At 43.0% G+C, this 20,977-nt stretch overlaps 1 protein-coding gene across 2 annotated transcripts in view; it reads left to right on the top strand.

Annotated features, from left to right (window-relative positions):
- The window catches only part of vps35l (VPS35 endosomal protein sorting factor like), a 55,909-nt gene that overhangs the window by 28,536 nt on the left and 6,396 nt on the right, over nucleotides 1–20,977 (top strand). For both annotated transcript variants that reach the window (XM_080747964.1, XM_080747965.1), the window contains exons 19-28: nucleotides 3,010–3,072; nucleotides 6,259–6,344; nucleotides 9,099–9,179; nucleotides 10,500–10,563; nucleotides 11,236–11,334; nucleotides 12,364–12,441; nucleotides 14,324–14,438; nucleotides 15,924–16,063; nucleotides 17,527–17,692; nucleotides 19,028–19,146. In XM_080747964.1, the coding sequence (XP_080604090.1) occupies nucleotides 3,010–3,072; nucleotides 6,259–6,344; nucleotides 9,099–9,179; nucleotides 10,500–10,563; nucleotides 11,236–11,334; nucleotides 12,364–12,441; nucleotides 14,324–14,438; nucleotides 15,924–16,063; nucleotides 17,527–17,692; nucleotides 19,028–19,146 (1,011 nt within the window). The remainder of the gene's footprint in view (nucleotides 1–3,009; nucleotides 3,073–6,258; nucleotides 6,345–9,098; nucleotides 9,180–10,499; nucleotides 10,564–11,235; nucleotides 11,335–12,363; nucleotides 12,442–14,323; nucleotides 14,439–15,923; nucleotides 16,064–17,526; nucleotides 17,693–19,027; nucleotides 19,147–20,977) is intronic.

Consider the following 20,977-nt stretch of genomic DNA (forward strand, 5'->3'; position numbering starts at 1 on the left):
TCATTGTGACATCACTTCATAAAAGGCTCTGACATCACGTACGCCACATGAGTCAACAAAAAATCTCGGTGAATGTGTATGTATGTATGTGAATCTCGAGAACCGTTCTTCCACCGGCACGCGCGTTCTCCAGATATGGGCATAAAATGAATCCCCGAATGGGGAGCTGATGTCTGACATCAGAGTTTTCCGCAACCGGTACTGTGTGTGCAGAGATCTCCATATATGGGCATAAGGGGACAAAGGCAAACAGATGGTCAAAACGGGTCCTATGACAACAGGTATATTGTGGTTTGCATTAAAGGGTGGGGACAAAGGCTAACAGATGGTCAAAACGGGTCCTATGACAACAGGTATATTGGGGTTTGCATTAAAGGGTGGGGCATTCATGGGGTCCGCTCCAAAAAAGAAAATAAAAGAGACAAAGACAAACATAAGACAAGCGACAAAGCGTGGGACTGGGAGGATGACTTGAATGATGCAGATTTAAGCAGGCTGTGTATTCTGCTTAAAGAAGAAACAAACAAAAAGCGACAGAGATCTCATATATGGGCATAAAATGGACGCAGATAAACAGATATCTCCATATACGGGCATAAAGGGACACAGACAGACAGATACAGAGATCTCCATATATGGGCATAAAATGGACGCAAATAGACAGATATCTCCATATATGGGCATCTTGAATGATGCAGATTTAAGCAGGCTGTGTATTCTGCTTAAAGAAGAAACAAACAAAAAGCGACAGAGATCTCATATATGGGCATAAAATGGACGCAGATAAACAGATATCTCCATATACGGGCATAAAGGGACACAGACAGACAGATACAGAGATCTCCATATATGGGCATAAAATGGACGCAAATAGACAGATATCTCCATATATGGGCATATGGGCATAAAATGGACCCAGAACTATATCTGCAGTGATCTCCATATATGGACATAAAATGGACACAGGCAAACAGATGGTCAAAACGGGTCCTATGACAACAGGTATAATGGGGTTTGCATTAAAGGGCGGGGCATTCATTCCCTATTTACATCGTTCCCGAGTTGGCCAGGTCGCCGACTATAAATGCGAGAAATCTCTGTCTGCGTGTGTGTATGTAATCCGCGTATCTCGAGAACCATTCGTCCCACCAGCTTCAGATTCGGCACGCGCGTTCCCCGCCGCGGCGCGGAGTGCATTGCCGGACCTCGACCCGACCCGACTCGCGTTTTTCCCGAACCGGCGCGAAACATTCGGAATCTCCTTATGCGGAGCTGATTGTTGACATCAGGCTGTTCCGGAGGAAATCGGCGCAAGCGCTGACTCATTGTGACATCACTTCATAAAAGGCTCTGACATCACGTATGCCACATGAATCAATGGGTATAAATGGACACAGGCTAACAGATGGTCAAAACGGGTCCTATGACAACAGGTATAATGGGGTTTGCATTAAAGGGGGAACACAGTCGGAGGCACAGACAGATACAGAGATCTCCATAATGGGCATAAAGGGACACAGACAAACAGATACAGAGATCTCCATATATGGGCATAAAATGGATGCAGATAGACAGATACAGATATCTCCATATATGAGCATAAATGGACACAGGCAAACAGATGGTCAATACGGGTCCTACAGAGATCTCCATACATGGGTATAAAATGGACGCCTACAGACAGAAAATGGACACAGGCAAACACTTCATAAAAGGCTCTGACATCACGTACACCACATGAGTCAATGGGCATAAATGGACACAGGCAAACATATGGTCATAACGGGTCCTATGACAGGTATAATGGGGTTTGCATTAAAGGGGGAACGGGCACTGTGTCTGCAACACAGTCGGAGGCACAGACAGATACAGAGATCTCCACAGACAAACAGATACAGAGATCTCCATATATGGGCATAAAATGGATGCAGACAGATACAGATATCTCCATATATGAGCATAAATGGACACAGGCAAACAGATGGTCAAAACGGGTCCTACAGAGATCTCCATATATGGGCATAAAATGGACGCAGACAGACAGATAACTCCATATGTGGGCATAAATGGACCCAGGCAAACAGATGGTCAAAACGGGTCCTACAGAGATCTCCATATATGGGCATAAAATGGACGTAGACAGACAGATATCTCCATATATGGGCATAAATGGACGCACTCAAACAGATGGTCAAAACAGATCATATGACAACAGGTATAATGGGGTTTGCTTTAAAGGGCGGGGCATTCAGTCCCTATTTAAAGTGTTCCCGAGTTGGCCAGGGTGCCGGGCGGCCGAGCTTCTAGTCATAATAATAACCAGTAAAGCCCGTATCAGAGTCTACGGTGGAGACCTATCCACCGCAAATTTGAGGTGGAAAGCTTTCCACCTCAAGTCAGAAAATAAGTGCAGGCCATCATAGTCACGGCCCACGGTGAAGTCCTTTACCCCGTCTAGACCGGTTCAGGTCGACCAATCAGTGAATGGGGTGTAGAGCCTGCCTGTCTGATAGTAAAAACAGAGAGATGTGTTGGGACTCACGGTGGAAAGCTCTCCACCGCGAGGAATGATGTAACGACGTAGTTTCATGACTCAAAAAGACTCGAAAAGACTACACCGCGGTGTAAAGCCTTCCACCGCAGACCCGACTATGATACGGGCATAAGACTCCCTTATCGGGAGATAAGTGCCCGCCAGGTGGCATGTACACACAAATTAGCCTGTAAGTTGCATTGTAGGAAACATCTGTAGGAGCAGTGTCCATTAATGTTGTCTGCTAAAGGCAACCTCATGGTGGCGCTAGAAGAGGGGCATGTGAGAAATCTTGCAATCTAGTCAAACTACAGCTAACAGTTGATAATGCTGTCTCCCCAAACGTCCCGTTGTAACAAGTAGGCAGTTCATGTTGGTACTTTGTTGTAAGCTCCAGGACGGCTGTGGTGTATTATTTACAACCTGAAACCATCTATAGTGCTGCAGTACATGTTGTGTTTGTCTGTGTCTCACAGTTGCAGTCAGTCATCAGGAAGATTCTCACCTACTTCCACGACTTCTCTGTGCTGTTCTCCATGGTAAGGACTCTCCTCCATCTAGGGATGGGACGATATGAAAATGTCATATCATGATTATTGTGACAAAAGAAATCGCGATTTACAATATAATATTGTAAATCGCGATAATCAAAATATCCCCCCAACATCCATTATCCTGGGGCGGAAGATTTGCCAAAAAAATAGCAGATTTACAAGCTTGTAGTTCGCCATTTTTTTGCAAAGATATTTGGTAGCGAGTGAAAAAATGACTATCAAGTTTGTATATTATAAGTACCTTTTACCAATAGAGGGTTTAAATTGTACAGGATATGCAGCTCGGCAAATAAAAGGTGAATTCCTGTGCATGACGGAGGACGATATCACGATAAATGAAATCTCCATGATACGATTATCGTACGATACGATTATCGTATCGTGGTGGTGAGTGTTTTTAATCACGATAAACGATAATATCGCTTATCGTCCCATCCCTACTTCCATCACAGTGATTACCAGCTGCACAATTAATCGCTCTGTGAGCTTGTATGTCTGCTATTTTTCAATAGCCAATGCAAAAATGTTAAATAGATGACAGAGATCCTTTCCCAGTTTTGGGTTATTGCGCGTGACTTTACCCATTATAAAACTCCACAATCCATGGGTGATACCAGTCTACCTACATACTCAGCAAGGGAATGTAAGCTCTGTATATTATACCAAAATAACGTGTTAGTGGGGGCGCTTGTTTTAACCCATTTAGGCCTGAACACATTATGACGCAATATTGTATGCTTTAACCTTTGAAAAATAGCAGATATACAAGCTCACCGCGCTGTGAGCTTGTAGATCTGCTATTTTTGAAAAATCGTGAAAATTAGATTTTTGACCCGATTACATAAGTGTCTTTTGAATCCTTCTAAGATTTTTTTGAAAAAACGATGTTTGTATGTCAACAATCTGGCCAGCCATCGTCAAAGAAAAGGTCCTTTTCACTTATCTGGAGCTCAGTTAGTCTGTTCTCGAGAGACTACCATGTCAGTGGTGCTCAAACCTTTTCATGTGAAGGACCCCCAAAATGATATTTATTTGGCCACGGACCCCCATCTCAAAATATCTAGTTCCAGGGACCACCCAGAAGCAAAATCTGAGTTACACCGTTCGCTTTGAAAATACATATATTCAAAGATTGGCACACATTTTCACGACTTTTTCAAAAATAGCAGATCTACAAGCTCGCAGCGCGGCACTCGGTGCCGCGCTGTGAGCTTGTATATCTGCTATTTTTCACTGGTTAAAGCATTCAATAATTTTAGGCCTAAATGGGTTAAAGCCTCACTAATGAAGCCAAATCACATTCACAACTTTCCGTGACTTGAATTTAGGGGTGGAACGATAACCTCTATTATTGTGATAAAAAAAACACTCTGTACTTGATACATTCTTTTTTCACTTTCTACCAACTCTCTTTGCCAAAAAAATAGCCGATCTACAAGCTCAAAACGCGACACAACGCAGTGCGTTGTGAGCTTGTAGATTAACTTTTTTTTTTGGGGGGCAAGTGTTCTGCCGCAAGATAATGGATGTTGGGGTTATTTTGATTATCGCGATAATATCGTAAATCACATTTTCCTTGGTCACAATAATCGTGACATGACATTTTCGTATCGTCCCATCCCTACTTGAGTTGCATATAACCAACCGCAAATTTAAATGTCTTTTAACTCATACCCTGCCAAAAAAGACGTTTTCTATAATAAAAACGTATTTTTAACTATGGACCTCCCTGCCAGACGTCTTCTGGACGTCTTTTTTAAAAAAATAATAAAAAAAATTTGGACCTCCAACAGTGTACTAGCCATGATCGCGATCGCGAAATTGCATGTTTAACCCCCATACCAACCCCATCTTTCAAACATGGCAGCCATGTTTGTTTACATTTGAAGAAAACATAAGGGCTGCCTTCTCCTGAATGCCTGAACGGATTTCCAAGCGGATTTTTTTGTTTGAAAGCTGTGAAAAGCATGCACATGCATAGTGTAGCGGATTGCCCTTTAAAGTTTTGCTTGGGGTGCCAGCCGGCTTTTCATCCGACAATTTTTTAAATAGTGTTAAAGTTTGCGACAACCCTCTACATGGATTACATGCAAGTCATATCATGAACCCATAAACTTGTACTTTTACAAAATACCACACACCAAAATGTACCAATGACCTTGTATGCACAGCAGCAAATCACATTGAAATGGACCAAACAACAATAATAAAGCAGTTCAAAAGGACAACACTCAGAGTCTTTGTTTCAACAAAAAAACACCTTTCGCAGGATTTATTAAACAAAAAATAGTTCAGTTCAGTTTGCTTTCACGCAGTTCAGTTTGTTCTCATTCAACTCAGTTTGTTTCCAAAATAAAGAATTCCCCAAAGGACCAACAAAGAAATAAAGAAAAGGGACGCTCAACGAAACTCCCCCCACTCAGCTGTTGGCGCTCCTTTAGCTCACGCTTCCTCTTCAAAAGACTGTCGCTCACTGCAGTGTTAAACCGTACAGTACCTCGGTGCCGTGGCGAAGGTTAAGGCGAATCCACCTGGATTAATGGCCGGGTTCTGTATTCACCGTCTTCCCCCGACGTCCTCGTACTGCGGGTAGCCTCCGCTCCAACGCTCCAAACGATCCTGATGATGATGACGCTCCGCTAACCACCTCGCCGACGCGGACTTTACTCACGGTCAACTAAGGCACGGACGTACTTTTTATCTCCCCGTAGTGAGGAAGGATCGACCTGTAGAGTGTAGGCTGTATAACAAACAGACGGACACCGCCGCTTCTGTCGTTTGCAAGACACAGAGCCCCAGAGCGGTGAGTGATTTCCTCATTTCAACATGACGCGCGTTGCAGCGCTGCGGAGATGAAAGGGAGGCGATTGGCTGACTGGAGTTGTGAATGGGAGTAACGTTTTGTGAATGAAGTGACGGGAGAATTGCGTTGCGTTAGGGGCGGACCGTCACAATAGTGCATGATCTGTGCACGAATGTGTGCACCAGCGTGCACACTATTTTTTTAACCCTTTGTTGGCGAACCGGCAATATAAGAGGTCCCACTTTAAATATGGCACCGAAGAAGTTAAATTGGATCAGGTGCGTTGACACAACGGTCAGTGTTCCTTGCACCAGTTGTCGCCGAGACACATGCACCGTGTCAACTCAACTACTTCCTGTCCTCCCCAGGAGCGCTTCCTGCCGTTCCTGGACATGTTCCAGAAGGACAGCGTCAGGGTGGAGGTGTGTCGGGCCATCATGGACGTCTTCATCAAGTATGTTCCCTCACATTCTGACCATTTAAACCAGGGGTGCCCAAAAGGTAGATCGTGATCTACCAGTAGATCACCAAGTGTGTGCAGGTAGACCACATGACAAGCCTCTAAAAACATATAATTAAAATATAAAAAGAATGGGTCAATGTGACATCAAGAAGGGCCTGTCAGCTCCCTTCATGGCTCCTAAAGTAGGCAAACCTCCAATGCAATACTTTGTTCAAGAGTCAGTAGCATTACAAAGAACCCCAAAACCTACCACTTCCATACAGAATGGGATGAAGACATTTCCCCCAGTATTTCCCTTTTATTTCCCCCTTACAGTAAGTGTGTTTGTCTAAAATGTAACGCCAGTGCTGCTATTCCAAAGCCTCCCTCAGGCCCTCAGCTAAAACATTTTGGATGGGTAGATCATGTTGAGCTAGTCATTTTAAAAGTAGATCTCACATCAAAAAAGTGTGGGCACCCCTGATTTAAACCCTACAGCAGGGGTCTTCAACGTTTTCAGGCCAAGGGCCCCTTAGTTGACAGAGAGATGAAGCAGGGACCCCCACAACCTGTTCATAGATTCCATATAGATTCATCTTTTGACTTCACAATCATCAGTGTATTTTGGATTCATGAACCGTCAATACTTAATTAACTTGACCTTTCACTCTGTACTTAGTCTGCTCTTTTTCCCCTCTACACCAAAACTATTTGCCGAAAATAGCCGATCTACAAGCTCACAACGCCTCGCAGTGCAAGACGTTGTATGCTTGTAGATCTGCTATTTTTGGCTAAGGTTCTCAGAATATGGACACTAGGGTTCAAATGGTTCATATAAAAAAGGATTGGAAGATTTGGAGGACCCCCTGAAGTAACTCTGAGGACCCCCTAGGGGTCCTGGACCCCCTGTTGAAGACCCCTGTTCTACAACAAATATCTTAGCTGAAAATAGCGGACCATGAATGTTGCCGAATGTTCACCCCAAAATAAGGACACTACCATTCAAGTGGTTAATATAGAATATAGGCGCATTTCCACTGCAGGGCCAAGCCAGAACCAGAACCAGAACTTTCCAGATCCAAGAACTTTCAAGAACCTGTGAAGTTCCAAAACCAAGTTCTGCTTTTGTTTCCATATAACCAGACCCAACCGGGAAGCTCCACTGGTAGCCTGATTTGGCTGAGACAAAACAGCTGGTCATTTGAACAGCAGCACATTCGGGAATCTAAAATCTAAAATAACAGCTCAGCTGTAGTAAGAAATACGTCTGGATAAAAAAAGATATAACAATAGAACGTTCAAACAAGCTGCTATTATAACTGTACTGAGCGTTTGCTCGGTACGCTGCCTGTGCTCTAGGGAGAAGCACCTCCTTGCTCCCGTGTGTGTGCGTGTGCGTGTGCGTGCGTGTGTCTACACGACAGCGCGAGCCGCTGTTTCCACCGCGTGGTCCACGTTAAGCTTTGCAATCCCTTTATTTTAGTCCTATTTTCATTGAACGGAGTGAGCGCATATCACACTGGTAAAGATTATTAAATAATTAATGCAATGCGATGCAATGCAAACAGCGTCTCTCTCGCACGCGCGCGCACACACACACACTGTGTAGTGACACAAGGAAACAGGCATGTCCTGAGCTCGTCTGCGGGCTGCCTTGCGAGTCGTGCGAATGAATGTAGAAGTGTAGACTGGCGTCGCGTCCATACTGTTTGTGTGTTTCTGTCTGTCGGACTTGGAATAGGATTTTAAAAATGACGGTGTTGTGTTTTTTGGGATTTGGGATTTCTCCCAGTTCTCCTCTGTGTTGTGTAGTCTCCGCGGCTCGGCTCAACCAATCAAGAGCAGGAGCGCTGCTAGCCCCGCCCATAGGTTCCCAGAACTCAAGTTTAGTTCTACCTCAGGAGCAGGACCGAAAAAAGGTTCCAGGAGGTTCCAGGAACCTTGTATGGAACCGGGCCGTTCGCAATGGAAACAAAACCAGAACCAAAAAAATAGGTTCTGGTTCCTGAAAGTTCTGGTTCCACCTTGCAGTGGAAAAGCGCCTTATGTAAGAATTATTACTGAATTTAACGCACCATCCTCCGACTCTGCTGCTGAATTTAATAATTATTAATAATGTCCCCCTTCCAGGACCTTCCTATACAAACCCATTATAACTTCAAACTCCATTTTAACCATGGTAGATTCAATGAAAACAACTATTTTTTTTTTCTTTTTTTTTTTTTTACTCCTAACAACCTCCGAATATGTGAACAGGCAGTATTTTTTTTTATAATTGTTTATTGTATTTAATACATTTAATTTCCTCAAAAAATGTAAAGAAATCACGTATTCGGAGGGTGTCAGGAGTCACCAGAAAAAAGGACAGTTGTTTTCATTGAATCTATCATGGTTAAAATGGAGTTTGAAGTTATAATGGGTTTGTATAGGAAGGTCCTGGAAGGGGGAAAATTGGGGGAAATGGATCAAATATCACTCCGAACTTTATTCAAACATTTTATTTTTTAATTTAATTTTTTTTGGCTGCATGGTGCTTGTTTGATTAAAGCTTGGAGCATTTCAAAAGTGCGTTGTGTGAGCCCGTCCTTCTCTCATTAATCACGCGCCATTAAAGTTTAATTGAGAACAAGGACCCTCATCTCATCTGTCATTGTTGCTGTGACACGTCCAAACTGGCGGCTCCGTCTCGTCGGTGTCCCTCGTCCATCATTGTTGCGGTGACATGATGTGTCCCACCTGTGACTGATGCTGTCTGCCTCCCTCCAGACACCAGCTGGAAGCCACCAGAGACCCCGTCATCCTCAACGCTCTGCTGCACGTCTGCAAGACCATGCACGACTCTGTCAAGTAAGCTCTGTGTGTGTGTGTGTGTGTGTGTGTGTGTGTGTGTGTGTGTGTGTGTGTGTGTGTGTGTGTGTGTGTGTGTGTGTGTGTGTGTGTGTGTGTGTGTGTGTGTGTGTGCGCGTGTGCGTGTGTGCGTGCGTGCGCGCGCGCAGGGGCGTCACAAGGGGAGGGGGGGGAGTGGGACTGAGTTACCAGGGCCCAAGGTGGAGGGGCCTTCATTATTTTATACTTTAGCTATTTTTGAAAAGTCGCCTGGAATTTTGTCATTTTAGGGGCAAGGTCACTTGGCCTTTGGTGTTGTCCATTGTTTGAGGGCACAAAGGCCAAATGCCAGGGCAGGAAGGCCATTAAATAAAACTAGATTTGAGCCCATTGAAAGAATTTGTTGAATCTAAGGGTTAGGGATGATAACCTAATCTGCAGTGAAATAGATGAATGATGGTATTTACAATCTGATCCATGCACAGCCTCTCAAAGTCACTGGATTGGTTTAAAGATGTGGACTCGGAAGTCAAGATTTAAGCATCTCAACAAAAGACACTGGTGTCTACATGACAAGAAAGAGACACCGGTGTCTACTGTCTACATATTGACAAGACAGAGACAGAGGAGAAAGTGATACAGTCAGCTGGGGCATTAAGGCCACTGTCAGGTCATGCCATTGGTTTGAGGGGCACAAGGCCAAACTGAGGAGCAACGGCGGCCATGGCCTCTATGAAATTCCTGCCCTGGTGACAGCCCTAGCCTGGAGTGGTCGAGTATGTTTTCCACCACTGCATTTAACCCATTCAGAACGGGTACACATTATTGTGTATCATTATTTTATGCTTTAACTATTGAAAAATTGTGAAAATTAGAATTTTTACCCGATTCTATAAGTGTCTTTAAAATCCTTCTAAGATTTTTTTGAAAAACCCATGTTTCTATGTCAGCAATCTGGCCAGCCATCGTCAAAGAAAAGGTCCTTTTTCACTTAACTGGAGCTCAGTTAGTCTGTTCTTGAGAGACTACTATTTCAGTGGTTCTCAAACCTTTTCATGTGAAGGACCCCCAAAACGATATGTATTTGGCCACGGACCCCCATCTCAAAATACCTAGTTCCAGAGACCACCCAGAAGCAACATTTGAGTTACAAACGTTAGTTTTGAAAATACATATATTCAAAGATTTGCAAACATTTTCACGACTTTTTTCAAAAATAGCAGATCTACAAGCTCGCAGCGCGGCACCGAGTGCCGCGCTGTGAGCTTGTATATCTGCTATTTTTCACTGGTTAAAGCATTCAATAATTCTATTAAACCTCCTCACCTCTTGTGTTCTCAGCGCTCTGACCCTGGAGGATGAGAAGAGGTCACTGGCTACTCTCATCAACGGCTTCATCCGCATGGTGAGTCCGCGTGAGCGCTCCATTACAGTGGGTTAACAGCAGACACTGAGGATTCGGGTTGTGCGATATATCGGCGGCCGATTAATTATCTGAGATTATCGTCTGTTTTTTAATTAATCGGTATCGGCCCGATATTAAAAAAGCTCCGATTATTTCAGCCGATTATTGATTGATTGCTTATCGAGTTTATGAATAGGCTAAAATGTAAATGTTCACACAAACCTTTGCCAAATTAGCCAAAAACTACCAACAATAGAAAAGGATTTATAGTGGGATCGATAAGGAATCCAAAAATTTCCCCTAAATCTATCTGAGATATTGTTGTCCATTGTGTGCCTTTTTGTTAACGATAAATTGGTCTTAAAATCTGACATGTATTTTTTCAGAATTGGCAAAATTATTATTATTATTATTATTATAAAAAATTAGATATCGATATCGGCAATAATTGGTTAACGGCCATAACACCGATTAATTGTATCGGATATCGGCCAGAATTTTTATATCGCACTCCACTACTGATGCATGTTGGTTGGTTCACTACTTCATGAGATAACATTTAAAAGACTACATTTTGACAGGTTGAACCATCTCTGGGCGACCGTGTGTGTGTGTGTGTGTGTGTGTGTGTGTGTGTGTGTGTGTGTGTGTGTGTGTTTCTGTTTCTACTAGGTATCATTTGGTCGTGATTTTGAGCAACAGTTGAGTTTCTATGTTGAGGCCAGAGCATCATTCTGCAACTTGGAACCTGTGCTGATCCAACTCATTCATGTGAGTCCCTGTGTGTGTGCGTGCGTGTGTGTGTGTGCTTGCGTGCGTGCGTGTGTGTGTGTGCGTGTGCGTGTGCGCGTGCGTGCGTGTGTGTTTGCGTGCGTGCGTGTGCTAGGGCAAAGTCGAAGTTGAAAAAAATATGCATAATAATAATGCTTTCTATTGTGAAAATAGCAGATCTACAAGCTCACAACGCCTCGCGCTGCGAGGCGTTGTGAGCTTGTAGATCGGCTATTTTTGGCAAATAGCTTTGGTGTAGAGGGGAAAAAGAGCAGACTGGAAGCTCGTCTTAGGACGACCGAGAGAGAGAGAGAGAGAGAGAGAGAGAGAAGTACAGAGTGAAAGATCAAGTTAATTAAAGGGGAAGACCAACCATTTTCAATATTGAACTATGTCATTAATATAACTTAGAGGAGTGGTGTGGAAATAGAAAAAAAGTTCCCCCCCTTCTGTGTTGCCTAGAACTGGAGGATTGATTTTGGGGTTTGTATTGTAAAGTATAATGTGTGATGTCATCAAGTTGTACTTCACAATACAAACCCCAAAATCAATCCTCCAGTTCTAGGCAACACAGAAAGGGGGGAACTTTTTTTCTATTTCCAAACTCCTCTAAGGTGTATTAATGACATAGTTCAATATAAAAAATGGGTGGTCTTCCCCTTTAAGTATTGACGGTTCAAGAATCCAAAACACACTGATGATCGTGCAGTCAAACGATGAAACTATATGGAATCTATGAAAAGGTTGTGGGGGTCCCTGCTTCATCTCTCTCTCTCAACTAAGGGGTCCTTGGCCTGAAAATGTTGAAGACCCCTGGTCTAAGTGATGCACATTAACTGCTATACTTCCCTCCCTCATACTTCATTATGTTGTGCCCACTCCACTTACGTGTGTGTGTGTGTGTGTGTGTGTGTGTGTGTGTGTGTGTGTGTGTGTGTGTGTGTGTGTGTGTGTGTGTGTGTGTGTGTGTGTGTGTGTGTGTGTGTGTGTGTGTGTGTGTGTGTGTGTGTGTTCGCGCGTGTGCGTCAGTCGGTGAACCAGCTGGCGATGGAGACCAGAAGGGTGATGAAAGGAAGTCACTCGCGTAAAACGGCTGCCTTTGTCAGGGTGAGACATGCACAGCACGCGCACACACACACACACACACACACACACACACACACACACACAGACTACTCTCAACAGCTGTTATCATTCTAATGTAACGCTGTTATTTTAATGAAGATAATGACCTTTAATGGGGATAATTGGAATGCTAACTGTCAAGATGTTATCAGTGATACTTGCACTGGCGCCGCTATCGTGTTAATGGCGCTGCTAAATGCAGTCCCCGCGCCAAGCTATCACACTAATGTTTGATGTTATCAAACTTGAAGACCGATCGTTGTCACTCAACTACTTCAGTCAGTTTAATTGGTCATTAGTTGATTAGTTTGATGAGTAAATGTTGACTTTTACATACTCCCACACTCTCTGTGTCTTTGACTTCTGTGTCCGTCTATCTGTCTGTCTACTAGGGCATTCATGAATAGTGATTTTTAGTATTCGAATGATTCGACCTCAAAGTATTTGAATAGTCTAATATATAGTTGTTAAGTACAAGAGGCGAACATTGGCGTTGTGAACATGTAGATCTGCTATTTTCACAATATTTACCTGCAGAACCGAGTCACATTAAATGTAATACCTACAATTCCAAGTGCTTGTCAGGGTGGGGGTCCCCAGTTCAAATATGTTTATTTTGGGGATCACGGCCTAAAAAGGTTTGAGAACCCCTGGTATAGAGCATTAACAATCCATCCACCAGGGGCATTGACAACTCATTCTTATGACTTCTTAGCCAAGCTAGATAAAGAGAAAAAAAAAAAAAGAAAAACACGAATATTCGACTTTGGTGAACAACGTCGAATAGAGACTTTGATATTCGAATATTCGGTGAATGCCCTACTGTCTACTAGGTATGGGACGATAATCGTTATTATCGTTTATTGTGATTAAAAAAAACAGGTTAATCATATCGTGGAGATTTAAATTTATCGTGAAATTATCCTCTGTCATGCACAGGGATCAATTCACCTTCAGCAATTCACCACCAGCTGCATATCCGGTACCATTTAAACCCTCTATAATTGGTCAAAAGTACCTGGAAATAACATGCTTGACATACCTGGAAAAAAACACTTTTTTCACGCTCTGCCAAATCTCTTTGCCAAGATATAGCAGATCTACATAGTCAGGGGATATATTAAAAAGTCCTGGAATAAATTCCTTACCAAAATAATTCTTCACCAATGTGTTTGTAAAGGTGTCTAGTAACACATCCCACAAAGACTGAAATTCAGGAGAAACGGAGAGGAGAAACATTGCTGCAGCTAAAATCCAGATGTCGGAGCAGTAGCTCCTGTTTCAGTGTGCCAAGATGTAGGCCAGATCTTTGTTGACAGAGCCAGATGTTGTAGCTCAAAAAGAGCTCTAGTGTGGGGAGGACTCCTCTCATGCGGTTTCACAAAGAGATTTGAACGTGTCCTGACAACAGGGCTGTCACGATTATGACATTTTACATGACGATTAATTGTCACTCAAATAATTGCGATTAACAATTTAATAGGGCTTTGAAGTTGCACATGGTAGACACATAACCTAAATGTACAAAGAAATTACTGACGTATTTGACAATTTATACTTAAAAAAGGACATTGATAGTGGAAATAGCCAATCGTGAGCGATGCAACGCATTGTGAGCTTGTAGATCGGCTATTTCCACTATGTTTTACTTTAAAAGAAATAAATAGGAAAAAAATGTCAACATGGAAACGATAATGACGATTATGACAAATAATCGCGATTATGTCAAATAATTGTGATTAGACAATTATGTAATGATTGTGACAGGCCTACCTGAGAAAATGTTTCAGCTGTGTGATTTTCTCTCTCTCTCTCTCTCTCTCTCTCTCTCTCTCTCTCTCTCTCTCTCTCTCTCTCTCTGTAGGCGTGTGCAGCCTACAGTTTCATCACCATTCCATCTCTGAGCAGCATCTTCTCCCGGCTCAGTCTCTACCTGCAGTCTGGACAGGTGGCTCTGTCCAATCAGTGTCTGTCTCAAGGTGAGACCACATGTCTCTGGTTCTGAAGCTTTTTCAAGTCAAGGGCCAATATTTACTACTGTATTTGGCCACAGAACCCCAATCTGGATAAACTGGTTAGAATGATTGTGATGTTAACCGTCCCCCCACCCCCACACCACAGACCCCTTGAGAACCTCAGCACAGACGTTTTTTTTTTTTTTTTTTTTTTTTTTTTTTTTTTTTTCTGACGGGTGCTGGGAATGCCAAAAAAAGTGAGCTGGTATTGTGGGAAGCACTATGCCACCACAGGGAAGTATGTATGTGAAATACAAAACCCATACAAATAAAAAGCTAGCAGGGAGATTCAGTCAGCGTCAGGCCAGTGGGCTCTCATACAGTATGCCTTCTGCCTTTGTTGTGGTCGTTTCTGTCAACTCCACAGACACAACGTTAGATTTCCCTCCATTTCTGTGGTTGACTTCAATGGCAGAAATGCACGCAAAAACAATGTGTTCAACTCTTCACCCCTTCTGCTGCAAATGGCCAGTTTGTGAAAAGGGACCTTGACGAGTCACAGTCACCACTGCCTCTTGGGAATGTTTTTATTTTATTTTTTTTGGGGGGTGGGGGGCTTTTTATGCCTTTATTTATAGTATTTAGTGGAGACTGACAGGCGCTTGGACCGCTAGCCAGGCCAGACGTCGGCCGGGCGCCCCCCTTTTGGGAATGTTTAGCTGATTTTACATTGAAGGTGGCAGCAGCACACAGCATAATCTAAGACATGGGTCATCAACAGGTTCATTTGGTTTCATTTAGTCTAACCTAACACGGACATTCTATGGCCCCTACAGATCTCACCGGCTCCTCCGGCGTCTTGGAATGGACGCGGCGCGAGACATGACTCCTGCTGCTGTCCACTTTGAGTAAATGAGGAAGTGATCCGTGGTGGAAAACGAGTGATAAATCATAGCGATTTTATCGTTAAAATGGATAAGCCTAAACAAACCAGTTCACATGAACAATACTGTTGTAAAATAAGATATCTGAACAAGAACAACGGCTACATATATTTTATATACAATTAAAATGTGGTGAGCCACAGTTACGGGGGCGCTAGCCCAGGCTTTTCTTTCTGGAAAGGTCTGGTTCCATTTTGTACACTGTCAGAGTTAAGGGGAGACTTTGAAATGTGAAGGTTTTAGAACCAGTGGTCTAACAAACTGTCTGTCGGGACCCATGCGTTAACTTCTCTTCTACTCGCCTGCATTCCCCTCTTTCTCTCTCTCTCTCTCTCTCTCTCTCTGTCTGTCTGTGTGTCTCTCTCTCTCTCTCTCTCTCTCTCTCTCTGTCTCTCTCTCTCTCTCCTCTCTCTCTCTCTCTCTCTCTCTGTCTCTGTCTCTCTCTCTCTCTCTCTCTCTCTCTGTCTCTCTCTCTCTCTGTCTCTCTCTCTCTGTCTCTGTCTCTCTCTCTCTCTGTCTCTCTCTCTCTCTGTCTCTCTCTCTCTCTCTCTCTCTCTCTCTCCAGCCGATGCGTTCCTGAAGGCAGCGGTCAGTCTGCTACCAGAGGTTCCTCGCTCCATCAGTGTGGAGGGCAAGCTCCGCTCCTCTGAGAGCTTCCTGTTGGACTTCATCAACAACTTCCTGTCCATGCTGCTGGTCGTCCCGGTAACGCAGCGTCCCCAGCCTGTCGCTGTAGTAGTCTCACTTAGCCAGACAACTATTCCACAATGCTATATAGCAGGTGTCTTCAACAGGGGGTCCGCGGGGATACTAAAGGGGTATATATATACTGTATATATATATAGTATGTATGTATATGTATATATATATATATATATATATATATATATATATACACAGTATACAGTATACGTACGAGAAACGGGGGTATTATCGAGAAACGGGGTCCCTGCTCCATCTCCCCATCAGTTTGGGGGTCCCTGGCCTGAAAACGTTGAAGACCCCTGCTATATAGAGTCTGGAACTACAGCAGATGCAATCCTAGTAATGGAAGGTGGCATTTCTATTCACGAAAATGTATTTTATATGAAATATATGAAATATGATTTCTGCTAAGCAGCAAGTTAAATATGCTTAGATGATTTTTTTTTAATTTACATTAGGATAAATGGGCGCGATGGTAAAAACAAACCGGAAGTGGGGAGGAGGCATTTGCAAATTGTGGGAGTCAACAGCTACTTCCTGAGAAGTCAGCAAGATGTGCTGTGATTGGCCGGCAGTGTATAACCCTCGCTGTGATTGGCCGGCAGTGTATAACCCTCGCTGTGATTGGCCGGTAGTGTATGATGCCGTAATTTTGCCGCGAAATCCGGTCCCCGGACAGAATCATAGAAAACATATTTACAGAAGGCTTTAGGGGATGAAATTCACGGAGTGGGTGTTCTAAAACTTTAGCGATTTAACAGTTAGGACAATTTTAAGATTTGTTTTATAAAAAAAGTTACATGGTATAACTTTAACTATTTAAAAATAGCAGATCTACAAGCTCACAGCTGTGAGCTTGTAGATCTGCTATTTTGGAAAAATCGTGAAAACTTGTGCAAGTCTTTTTTGAAAAACCTATGTTTCTATGTCAGTGGTGCTCAAACCTTTTCATGTCAAGGACCGCCAAAATGACATGTAATTGGCCACAGACCCCCATCTCAAAATATTTGCAGGGACCCCCCAGAAGCAAAATTTGAGTTACAAATGTTTGCTTAAAAATACATAATATTCAAAGATTTGCACACATTTTCACAACTTTTCAAAAAAGTTTTGAAGCATATCTACAAGCTCGCAGCGCGGCACTTGGTGCCGCGCTGTGAGTTTGTAGATCTGCTATTTTTCAATAGGTAAAGTATAGCATAATTGGGTGCATCTCTCCACTCCGACATGTCTCCTTTCCGACATGTCTCCATTCCGACACTAACCCTATCTCTAACCCTAACCCTAAACTTAACCCCTATGGGAGTGTCGCCACTCCGACAATAAGAAGTCAATGTCGGAGTGGCGACATGTCGGAATGGAGAGAGCCCCCCAGAATAATTTCCCCCCACACACACACACACACACTTTGGGCACTAGTAACTCAGTCCCACTTTCCCCCCCCTTGTGACGCCCCTGTGCAGGACCACCCAGAGCACGGTGTGTTGTACCTGGTGCGAGGCCTGCTCAACATGGTCCAGGACTACACCTGGGAGGAAACCAGTGACGCTAAGATCAGGGTGTACCTCAGTGCCCTGCCTCTGCTGGCCTCCATGAGCCAGGAGACCTACCTGTATAACATACCTAAAGGTACACACACTCACATAGACCTACCTGTATAACATACCTAAAGGTACACACACTCACAGAGACCTACCTGTATAACATACCTAAAGGTACACACTCACACCTACCTGTATAACATACCTAAAGGTACACACACTCACATAGACCTACCTGTATAACATACCTAAAGGTACACACACTCACAGAGACCTACCTGTATAACATACCTAAAGGTACACACACACACATAGACCTACCTGTATAACATACCTAAAGGTACACACACTCACACCTACCTGTATAACATACCTAAAGGTACACACACACACACCTACCTGTATAACATACCTAAAGGTACACACACTCACAGGGCTGTCACCATCAGGACATCTTACATGACGATGAATTGTCAACTCAAATAATTGCGATTAATGATTTAATTGTGTTTTTGTCGATGACAGTTACATTTGAAGTTGCACATGGTAGATATGACACATAACCTAATGGCTGACATATTTGACAAGTTTATACTTGGAAAAGAGGTTTGATAGTGGAAATAGACGATCTACAAGCTCAACAACGTGTTGCGATGTGACACGTTGTGAGTTTGTGGATCTGCTATTTCCACTGCTCAACAACGTGTTGCGATGTGACACGTTGTGAGTTTGTGGATCTGCTATTTCCACTATTTTTGAAAATGTTTGAAAATATATGTTTCAACATGGAAACGATTATGACAAAATAATGATGTCAAATATTTGTGAATAGACGATCATGTAGTAATTGTGACCGGCCTACATACACACACACACACACACACCATACAAAGGCCTCTACTACGTCGATTCCCAACCTGTGGGCCGTGAGGATATTGCAAGTGCGCCCACAAATATTGGGTAAAACACTGTGATTTTAATGATGATTATTGTGGATGATAAGTGTGGTGCCGATCAAACAGGATACGGAAATGCGACCGGAAGCACTTTTCCGAGGGTGATTAGAGCCTGATTTGCGGTAAACAGCGATTATACTTTTTAATGTTTTATAGCGATTAAATCATATTAAAGTCTCTGGATTATCGGCAGAGAGGAAGAGGCGGTAAATGAGTTAAACACAATGTCATGGAATTGACTTTAGAACCTTAGGAAATTAGTATTCATTGTGATGCCTGCAGTATAAATAGGAACAAGACAGAACACGAATGATCACTAAACTAAACCTGCTCTGGAAAATGAAGGGCCCACTTTCAAGATTTTCAAGGGGGCCCTGATCCAAAAAGAATGGTTGAAAAACACCGGTCTGCCTCATCCCTGCTGGTAAAGACGTGTCCGTATTCTCGTTTCTCTGGTCTCCTCCCAGTTGACTCCAACGAGACACTGTACGGCGGAGATCCCAAGTTCATCTCAGAGGTCAACAAGCTGTGTGAGACCCTGATAGGACAGGTCCTGGACCACCTGAAGGCTCTGGGACGAGACGAGGTAAGAGGCTCTCACCTGGAGCCCTGACTAGGGATGGGGCGATAAGCGATATTATCGTTTATCACGATAAAAAACACTCACGATAATCGTATCGTGGAGATTTAATTTATCGTGACATCGTCCTCCGTCATGCACTGGGATCAATTCACCTTTTATTTGCCGAGCTGCATATCCGCTACCACTTATAATATACATACATGATAGAGCCTTTTTTTCACTCTAATGTCTTTTCCAAAAAAAAATTACTTTTACTTTTAGATCTGCTATTTTTTGGCAAATGTTCCGCCCCAGAATAATGGATTTTGATTATCGCGATAATATCGTAAATCGCGATTTCTTTAGTCACAATAATCGTGATTTGAAATGTTCATATCGTCCCGTCCCTAGCCCTGACTGAAGGTTGACAGATGTTCTTAGCACACACTGACACACTCATGAACGACACTATAAACTTAACTGCATTACCCACCATGACTAGTTATCCTTTGAAAGCAAGCCCTGTCTCCTGCATAAACCTACTTTAATCCCTTAACTTGTCCACACAATGACAAATATACATGATTACCTGGGCATTCTTCATTGGACAACATTACCCATCCTTTTCTGTTGGATAATGTTGTGCAATGATAAATGCTCAAGTGATTGATAATCTACCGTATTAGCCCGAATTTAGTACGACTCTGATTATAAGACGACCCCTATTTTTCAATTATCATTTTGGGAAAAAATATGTTGAAGACAAAATATTATATATTATATTATATTAACTCTTTGAGTGCCACCCCGTTCACCACTAGAGGGCGCCCAGTGGCCATAGAAAATCCCATAGAGATATGCTGGTATATGCAGAAGCCCTGCAGCCATGACTTGCCTGAACACTTTCCTTTGTGCATGTACAGGAAGAGGATGAAGTTAGCTTGAAGTTAGCTATTGGTTACCAAGCATTTTAGAAGCCTTATTTTCGTCAACTTAGCCATGATTAAACCTTGCACACCTCATGCATGGGAAAAAAACAGAGAAGAATGAGCTCTAAAAAATCCAATGCAATCCTGGATTGCATTGAAGTGGATTTGTGCAGTTTGTTCACAGCTTTCAAACAAAAAAATCCGATTGGAAATCCGTTCAGGCATTCTTGAGATAATCGCCATTATGTTTTACATGTTATGTAAACAAACATGGCTGCCCTGTATGTTAGATGGGGTTGTATGGGGGTGGAACATGCAAAATCGCGATTGAAATCATGTTCACTAGATTTGATGGGGTCCAAAAAAAAAAAAAAAAAAAAAAAAAAATCCATTTTTTTTTTTTTTAATATCCCGAACATGTTCGGGATAGGCACTCTGGTATGCGATAATATATCCCGAACATATTCGGGATAGGCACTCAATGAGTTAAGTTATTTATAAAGAAAAACGTTATTATTGTAAACTTATTATAGAAAAGCTTATACAGAGATAACATTCTGCTGTATTGTATTGCATTAACCATCAAAGTCAACTTCTATTCAAAAACAACAGACTGTGAAAAGCCCAATAACAAACACTACATTTCCCATCAAGCTTTGCGGCCCGTTTCATCATTCAGATGCGACGGTCCATTGCGTAAACAGGAACCATTGCAGCCAGCGTTAGCCTAGGCTATTCAGTTGCTGTTGGGATTAAACTTCCACGCTAAAGATCACATGTGCGCCCGTCATCCACGCCGATGTTCGCGAGAACAACGCACACGCACGCGGCCCGGTAAGTCCAATGCCAAAGCCATCTGACTTTGCCAAACGGGAGGTGAAATGAGCCGAGGTCCAAAGTTCGCTGCGCATCAATCATGTAGTGTA

The sequence above is a fragment of the Nannobrachium achirus genome, assembly GCF_963921795.1.
Source record: "Nannobrachium achirus genome assembly, chromosome: 18".
Lineage (NCBI taxonomy): Eukaryota > Metazoa > Chordata > Actinopteri > Myctophiformes > Myctophidae > Nannobrachium > Nannobrachium achirus.